Source organism: Micromesistius poutassou (assembly GCF_964030765.1).
Source record: "Micromesistius poutassou genome assembly, chromosome: 4".
Lineage (NCBI taxonomy): Eukaryota > Metazoa > Chordata > Actinopteri > Gadiformes > Gadidae > Micromesistius > Micromesistius poutassou.
This window is the reverse complement of record NC_140274.1, coordinates 19,934,046-19,943,059: the sequence shown is the minus strand read 5'-3', so window position 1 is coordinate 19,943,059 and position 9,014 is coordinate 19,934,046. Positions and strand designations below refer to the sequence as shown.

Below are 9,014 nucleotides of genomic sequence, written 5' to 3'. Positions count from 1 at the left end.
TAATCTCTCTCTCCCTCTCTCTAAATCTCTTTCTCTGAATCTTCTGTCTCACTGGCTTTCTATCTCTCTCTCTCCTTTGTCTCCATCCCTTTCTCTCTCTCTTAATCTTTCTTTCTCTCTCTTAATCTCTTTCTCTCTCTCACTTTGTATCCCTCTCTCTATCCTTTATCTCTCTCTCTCTAGCTCTCTCTCTCTCTCTCTCTCTAGCTCACCCTCTCAAAATGTCTCCCTCGCTCTCTCTCCGTCTCTGAGGAGATAAATCAACACAACAACATGGCACCTGTGAGGACGGTTTCCATGGCAGCCCGGGCTGAGTGCACTCATCCGTGGGGCCCCTGGGGGGGTCCGTCTCCCCCCAGGGGCCCGGTCGCCGTGACTCCAGTCCGTTGTCTTGTTTTCGTCTCCCTCTCTTTGTGCAGTCATCCCAGCTCAGAGCAACGGGTGTCTGAGGGGGCCGCGGGCCCCGTAGTGACAAACACCCAGGGTCCGGGCCCCCAGGGTCAGGCCCCCAGAGTCGGGCCCCCAGGGTCAGGCCCCCAGAGTCGGGCCCCCAGGATCGGGCCCTCAGGGTCGGGCCCCCAGGGTCGGGCCCCCAGGGTAGGGCCCCAGGATCGGGCCCCTTGCTGACACACACCCAACGCCCAGCCCCAGGGTCAGGCCCCCAGAGTCGGGCCCCCAGGATCGGGCCCTCAGGGTCGGGCCCCCAGGGTCGGGCCCCCAGGGTAGGGCCCCAGGATCGGGCCCCTTGCTGACACACACCCAACGCCCAGCCCCAGGGTCAGGCCCCCAGAGTCGGGCCCTCAGAGTCGGGCCCCCAGGGTAGGGCCCCCAGGGTAGGGCCCGTGCTGACACACACCCAGTGCCCGGTCCCCATGGTTCCCCCGGCGACGGGGTCAGGGTGGGGGGGTCTGAGGAGCCGAGGCGGGGAGCTGCCTGCGGGTCCAAGCGGACGGGAGCGTTCTGAGGAGCGGCTGGACGATATTCCGAAACAACGAGAAGCACAACGAGGAGCGGGAGCGGGTCGGAGCGCTGGGAAGAGCGGTTCTTTATTTTTGCTCTTTTTTCCTTTGATGTCATTTGAAGTAAATGTTTGTCATATGTCAAAAGTAGTTTTTTGTGAATATGGAAAAAAAATATAATTGTACAAAAAAATAACAAAACTTAGAAAAACGTACGGAATTGTGAAACGCTTTCGCTTTCACGACTTATTTTACGGAGCGAAGAGACGGCGGAGGCTAACGTTGCTACTAGCAGCTTTGCGTGTTTGTTGATGTTTCACCTGAGGGTCCTGGCGTCATGTGACCTCTGACCCCGCCCCCTCCCATCCGTCCTGGGTCAGGAAGCGGCCATCACATGTCACGTGACAACAGGTTCCACCGGGAATTTGAAAAATGGGAACGTTCTCACTGCGCCGGAGAACCAGGAGAACCCCCAAACCCCAACCCCCCCCCCCCCCCCCCCAAAGAACTGATTAGCTTCTCTCTCTTCGCTTGATTAAGAGAGGGAGAGACTTCCTGACACGTGACTCCGTTCAGCCAATGGGAATGCTGCCTTGCCGCTTTTCCGAGGCCGTTTCCACGCTGAACAGACACTGCTTATCGAACGGCTAGCCTGGGAATGCACTGTTGATTGGGAAATGAAGATTATGAATAAAGTTTTAAAAAGAAAAATAGCTTGCGTGGTTTGTCGTTTGCTATGCTATAATGCTACCACACTGTAGAAACTTGAAGGTAATTTCAAGAGATGGTATTCCATAACGAAATGTAACGATGAAATACAAAATATGTTTGTCAGATAATGTATCCAAATTATTTAGTGGGCTATGTAATTTTTCTAAACCTTAAATGGAAGGTGTCAATCTCCCTATTTATATGTAGGCCTATGAGTTACACCTCAGTGGCGCATTGGCTATTACAGAAAACGCTGCATGTATTGTAAAAATACGGAGCAAATATTGACAATGACAATTAAATGAATAAAGTGATGAACAGACGAGCCCTTTGAACAGAAGCTGCACCTTTACCGTGCGTGCAGTGAACGGGGCTGAATCAGGTGACGCGCGTCGGACGGAGAGTTGAACGACGCGACGCCACCGTGTGTGTGTGTGTGTGTGTGTGTGTGTGTGTGTGTGTGTGTGTGTGTGTGTGTGTGTGTGTGTGTGTGTGTGTGTGTGTGTGTGTGTGTGTGTGTGTGTGTGTGTGTGTGTGTGTGTGTGTGTGTGTGTGTGTGTGTGTGTGTGTGTGTGTGTGTGTGTGTGTGTGTGTGTGTGTGTGTGTGTGTGTGTGTGTGTGTGTGTGAGCGAGAGAGCTCAGTGGAGCAAAACGAGGACAAAGCCAATCGTTTGTGTTGGAAATCGTTCACTCTCAGTCCTCCGCCTCCCTCGCTGTTTTTCCAGGCCGGTCGTCCTCTTTTCCCCCTCGTCTTTGTTGCTGCTTTTAATAGCATCGCCGCGGAAGAGGAGAGCGGTTGCTAGGTAACTGTCTGGCGTCCCGAATACTGTTTGATTGGCGGTCACACTGACAGACACAGCAGTGCAGTGAGTGCCTAGAGCGTGCGCGCGCGCGTGTGTGTGTTCTGCTATGTTCATGGTAGTATGTTCATGTATTTTAACCGCCTTTAGTAAAACAACGTGTCTTTTTATATCGCTATATTTCAACGATCAAATGATCTGCATTAAAGTCCTCAAATAAAAATTCAACAAGATGTATTTATTCACAAAAACTGGTCGCCGACATATTGCTCAACCATCTGCTGATGCCCTCATCTTCCTGTGCATGGAGGATGGAGGATGAAGAGTGATCGGACGACATGACATCATAGGGCCCTCTGCCGCCACCTAGAGGACATCTCGGGTCACTGCACCTCCCTTTGTCAGGCCGGAGAAGAAGCACGTTTCGTCTCGGAGGAGCATCACGTTTCCGGTGGTAATGTTCACTCTGCACTGCACGGAACCACAACTCTTAACACTCAGGGCGACATTAAATCCAATTACCCTACCCCCCAGAAAACACGCTGTGCACAGACGTCATTTAATTGCTCCTCCGGTTTTTATTGTGTCTTCCAGGGTAAATGTTCATCGCATTTCACACTTTTTCCACATTAAACTCTACAACGTTCCGAGGCGAATCCCCAGGCGGCTGTAGATCGCTGTTAACAACCAGTCGTTCCCTAAGTTTGGTCGTGGGTTTACCGGTATTGCAATAAGGAATATATACACATTACCTTGAGAGGGAGCTGTAAATAACAATGATTAATTTTCTTTCTTTAATAACAATTAATTTAATAAATACTCTGAGTGTTCCGTACCACACGAGGAGAACGAGCTGTTGGCTCGTCCTTCCACCAATGGGATTGTCCTCATCCCATACATATACAAATATCAACAACCGGCCTGCACACAGAAATCCATACGTATCTACACTCACACATACACTCACCCACGGAAACGCACACAGTCAAGTAGAGACCGCCGCAGCCTAGAATATCTTTACAGTTAAATAGAAACATTAGCAGTAGTACATTTTCCCCCCCAAGCAGTGGTCCGTAAGAAGCACCTCAGCTTGTCCTTTCACAAAAGAAACAAAGGTCAAGGGTCAAAGGTCAGACCCCGGTGGTCTATGGCTGGGGTACGGTGTACCCAGGTGAGCTCATGTCTGCTCCCACAGGCAAGACGGCCTCGCTTCTCTTCAGAGTCCACTCGTCGTGTCCCAGGCCGTGGCTTCAAGGAGAAGAGCTTCCGGAACAGTCCTGCGTGGAGGTGAGGTGGTGTTCTTCTTATCAGTAGTACATCGCACTCCTTATTGCAGACCGGACCTTCGGGGCCACCGTAGTGTATTGGATGCTCTCTGTTGGGCTCCGTCTTGGGGACGGAGGGATTCTGTACAGCCGGTGGGGAGCCAAGACATCTTGTTGTCAAAGTGTTCATGATTACAAAGGGATAAAAACGAGAGTAGTAGCAAGTCAAAGTCGTTTTTTTTTTATGTGTACAGAAAATTGCTCACCCCTGAAAACGTGCGCTGAACCCCCCTGGCCCACACAGCATAGGGCTGTCTTGTTCCCTTATAGGCACACTGTCCAGGTATTGACACTGGACAGCACACACACACACGCACACGCACACACACACACACACTGGGCCTGCCACACCAGTGCAAACGCTCTGCCATCAGCCTAGCATTGAGAAAATAAACTCTTTTGAACTGTACAACACAAAAAAATTCATAACTTACACACCAGTGCTTTGGAGGAAAAACAAACAAAATGGATGGCTTCCCTTTTCCTTGACTCGGTCCTCTAGCAACGAGGGGGAATGGAACCGACACACACAGCGATGGAACGCACGGGCCCGCTAGAGGCAGTAAGACGCTACGAGATGGGGGTCATTGGGAACGCCCTCGGAGCGGGGAACCCGCCCAGTGGAACGACTAGAGACCATGAACCAGATCCAGCAGAGGACCAGGTGGAGGTCCGGCTGTCAGATATATGGGGGAGGCTGAGGGGCTACTGGGAGCTACTGGGACCAGGTGAGACGTCATGGGGGGCTGCTGGGGGCTACTGGGAGCTACTGGAACCAGGTGAGACGTCATGGGGGACTGCTGGGGGGCTACTGGGAGCTACTGGGAGCTACTGGGACCAGGTGAGACGTCATGGGGGGCTGCTGGGAGCTACTGGGACCAGGTCAGACGTCACGGGGGACTGAGGGGCTGCTGCTGGGGGCTACTGGTACGACGCTACGATGGAAACGTGCAAAATATGAACAAGGCCCCTCTCAGCGAGGGCTGTGGAGGGGGAGGAGTCCAGCGCCCGGCGGGCCTCGGGGAGAACGCCGCCGCCGTCGTCCGTCGTCTGGAGGTCGAATGACGACGACCTCCAGGGTTTACGGCGCGAGACTCCGGGTCGGAACGGACCACCACCAAGGCAGACAGAGTGGGTGGGAGGGGAACTCATGGGGAACTCTTGAGGAACTCACGGAGAACACTTAAGGAACTCATGGGGAACTCTTAAGGAACTCATGGGGAACTCTTAAGGAACTCATGGGGAACTCTTAAGGAACTCATGGAGAACTCTTAAGGAACTCACAGAGAACTCTTAAGGAACTCACGGGGAACTCAGGGGAACTTTGGTGCCTTTGGAGGTTGAGGTCTCAGCTGATGAAGGAGGTCTGAAAGGTGACGGGCGGTCGTGAACATGGAGCACAATGAGTGACAGGGCAGCGATCTGAGCGGTTCAGACCGGTTCAGCTGAAGGACCCTAAGGGGGCCCACGGGCTTTAAGGGGAAGCAGGCCTATGTTTCAGGGATGCTTAGAAGAAGTGTGCTTAGGGAGCGGCCTTCAGGAAGGAGACGACACGAGGACACGAGGACACGCGGCCCTAAGGGTACGAAGGCTCAGAACCACCAGGCCTCCATGTGCTCGTCTCCGGTAAAGTTACATCCCGGGGGCGGGGGGTGGTCACCCCCCCCCCCAGACCCAGACCGACGCCCACAGTCCCAGACCCCCCCCCCCCCCCCGGTCCGGCGCTAGGTGTACTGCTGTCCGCACAGAGAGGCCTGCTCCAGCGTCCCAACCAGCGGCGCGGTGGCGTCCAGGTCCTGGCCCTCCATGTCCATGTCCATCAGGCTGGGTCTGGGCGGGGGGCCGTCCCCGGAGCCCGGGGGGCCCGCGCCGGCGTCCCCGGAGCCCAGGGGGCTGTCGCTGCCCGGGGAGGAGCTCAGGGTCCGCGACAGGGAGCCCAGCTTCCAGGCGTCGGGCCGGACGCGGGCCGGCGTGGGGCGGGGCCGCGGCGCGAACGCCAGCGTCTTGGGTCTCTCCAGGGGGTTGGTAAGGCAGTGGGGGTCCGGGGGCGGGGCGGGGGCGGGGGGAGGGGGAGCCGGGGCCCGGCGCCGCTGGACCACCGGGAAGACGGTGGTGGGGTCCGGGAGGCGGGGGACGTCCGGGGCCTCGCGGGGACCTGGGGGAGACGGGAGGGAGTTACGGTCTGACGGTGTTGTTGACCCCACGACCCCCAGACACTCTGCAGGGCGGGACTCCCCACATCGATGTCGGGACCGCATGGTCGCTCACCAGCTTCCACGCAAGACTCAACACGCACCTGTTCAGAGTTCACCTCCCCCCTTACACCCCACACCCGTCTTACGTACTTATTGTGTGTTGTACGTCCTGGCACCTAAAACAGTACTTAGCATCGTGTAGCGTCTTAATCCTAGCTATCTCTGTTGTGTACGGGGAACGGGTTAACCTAGTGATGGTTAGTGCGTGGCACTTGGTTCTGTGAACATCCTGACTGCACCGACTAGAGATATGATTGTTGTTTCTCTTTCTTCTGACACATGTACTTAAAAGCGTCTACTAACGCATTTATGAATGTAGGGGTCTTAAGTCTTAATCTAAGTGGTCTAAACGCCGTGGTCTAAACCCCCCCCCCCCCACCCCCCCCCGAGGCGGTCGCTCCTCCGGTCATCCTCCTCCTCTCTGCTCCTCCATTACCCACAATGCCCCTGGCCTACCTTTATGAGGCGCGGTGGTGGCGGCGCCCGGCGGGGGCGGGGGCATGGGCATGCTGCCGTCAGAGGGCGTCCTCCGGTGGCCCAGCGTCTGGGCGCGCGGCCGGATGGCGCCGTCCGACGGCGTGCGGCGGTGGCCGCGCTGGAAGGCGGCGGCGGCCGACACGTGGGTGGGGGTCAGCGACTGGTTGGGCTCCCGCTTGAAGCTCTCGGCCCGCAGGTCCAGCAGGGGGTTGAGGGCGGGGCCGGGTGGCGGCGGCGGCGGCAGGGACAGCCTGACTCCGCCCCCGGCGTGGCCCGGCGGGGGCGTGGCGGCGGGGTCGTCGAGGTCGGAGGGGAGCAGGGAGCGCGTGGAGGTGCAGTCGGAGAGCGAGGACAGGGAGAGCAGGGTGAGGGAGGGGGAGGGGTCGGAGCAGGGCAGGGCGGAGTCGTGGTGGTGGCGGGAGAGGGAGAGAGGCGGAGGCTGCGGCTGGGCGGGGAGGTGCTGCGGCGGAAGCGGCCCGTCCGCTGGAACAGGCCGTCCTTCTTCTTGCGCTGCTCCTCGCGGAGGTCCTGCTCGTCCTGCAGCACCTGGAGGCACGCGCACAGACGCACACGCACACACACACACGCACACACACAGACGCACACACACACACACACACCACACAGACGCACACAGACGCACACACACACACACACACACACACACAGACGCACACACATAGACACACACACAGACAGACAGGCGCACACACACACACACACACAGACGCACACACACAGTGACCATGAGATGGGAGGGACGTACCATGTGTGTGGTCTACTTAACGTGTTGGTGTGCATGTTGTGTTGATGTGTTGATTGTGCTGATGTTGTGTTGATGGTGTTGATGGTGTTTGATTGTGCTGATGTAGTGTTGATGTTGTGTTAATTGTGTGGGATGTTGTCTTGATTGTGTTGGCGTGTTGATTGTGTTGATGTTGTGTTGATTGTGTTGATGTTGTGTTGATGGCGCTGATGTAGTGTTGATTGTGTTGATGTTGTGTTGATTGTGTGGATGTTGTCTTGATTGTGTTGATGTTGTGTTGTGTGTGTTCATGTAGTGTTGATGTGTTGATTGTGTTGATGTTGTGTTGATTGTGTGGATGTTGTCTTGATTGTGTTGATGTAGTGTTGATGTGTTGATTGTGTTGATGTTGTGTTGATTGTGTTGATGTTGTGTTGATTGTGTTGATGTAGTGTTGACGTGTTGTTTGTGTGGATGTTGTGTTGATGGCGCTGATGTAGTGTTGATGTGTTGATGTGTTGATGTTGTGTTGATGTAGTGTGTTGTGTTGATTGTGTTGATGTTGTGTGTGTGGATGACCCAGGACTGGTACCTGCAGCCTCCCGGTCTGCAGCAGGTCCTGCCCCAGCCCCATGGAGGCCAGCAGGGAGGCGCAGCCCAGCAGGAGCAGGTCGCTCCTCTTCCTCTGGCTGCAGCGCCGCAGCGCCTCCTGGCAGCCCGGCCACCGACGCGGGCCCCCCCGGCCCCAGGGAGGCCCCTCCCCCCGCGGGGCCCCCCCACAGAGGGCCGCCCTCCTCTCCCCCCCTCCGTTGCTGCTGGCGTCCGGCGGCAGGAGGGAGCCGGGGGGACGTCTCAAACTCACAGAACTCCTCTGAGAGAGAGAGAGGGGGAGAGGGGGAGAGAGAGAGAGAGAGCGAGAGAGGGAGAGGGAGAGGGGGAGAGAGAGAGAGAGAGAGAGGGAGAGGAGAGGGAGAGGGAGAGGGAGGGAGAGAGGATCACCTTGATGAAGATTATCACCATCCACATGTGGGAGTATTTTTTCACTTCTGTTATTGAGTCATCTATCACCCGCTGGTTACCCAAACCCCCTACTGTGACTCTCGAGTGTTTTGGGGTTCTCCTGCTCTCTGAAGTCTGAAGACATCAGGTTTCAAACCCTCACACGTTCCCCCCTCAGGGGCGGGACGCAGCTGTGTAGGCAGCATTAACACTGGTCCTTTCCTATTGGTTCAGCAGTAACGAGGTCCCTCATGTCTGAGCATCCTATTGGTTCAGCAGTAACGAGGTCCCTCATGTCTGAGCATCCTATTGGTTTCAGCAGTAACGAGGTCCCTCATGTCTGAGCATCCTATTGGTTCAGCAGTAAACGAGGTCCCTCATGTCTGAGCATCCTATTGGTTCAGCAGTAACGAGGTCCCTCATGTCTGAGCATCCTATTGGTTCAGCAGTAACGAGGTCCCTCATGTCTGAGCATCCTATTGGTTCAGCAGTAACGAGGTCCATCTTGCCCCTGGCTCCAGGCGTGGGGGAGGAGGGGGGCGGGACTCACCCATCTCGTTGAGGCTGGAGAAGCCGGCGCTCATTGGGGGGCGTGTTTGTGGGGACTTGCCCAGGTTGGGGGCGCTAGAACGACCACACCTTGCAGCCCTCCCCCAGAGACTTCAGCCTGCAGGGAGGGGGGGGGGGGGGGGGAGAGAGAGAGAGAGAGAGAGAGAGAGAGAGAGAGAGAAGAGAGAGAGAGA

At 56.2% G+C, this 9,014-nt stretch overlaps 1 protein-coding gene across 1 annotated transcript; it reads right to left on the bottom strand.

Moving 5' to 3' along the window:
- Positions 1–5,460: 5,460 nt before the first annotated feature.
- Positions 5,461–8,298, bottom strand: map3k10 (mitogen-activated protein kinase kinase kinase 10; the record flags this gene model as incomplete). Its single annotated transcript, XM_084466420.1, is given in 7 exon segments — positions 5,461–5,950; positions 6,507–6,960; positions 6,963–7,073; positions 7,865–7,990; positions 7,992–8,075; positions 8,078–8,143; positions 8,272–8,298. Coding segments are annotated over 7 exon segments (1,299 nt in total). The 3' UTR covers positions 5,461–5,519.
- Between the last annotated feature and the right edge of the window lie 716 nt (positions 8,299–9,014).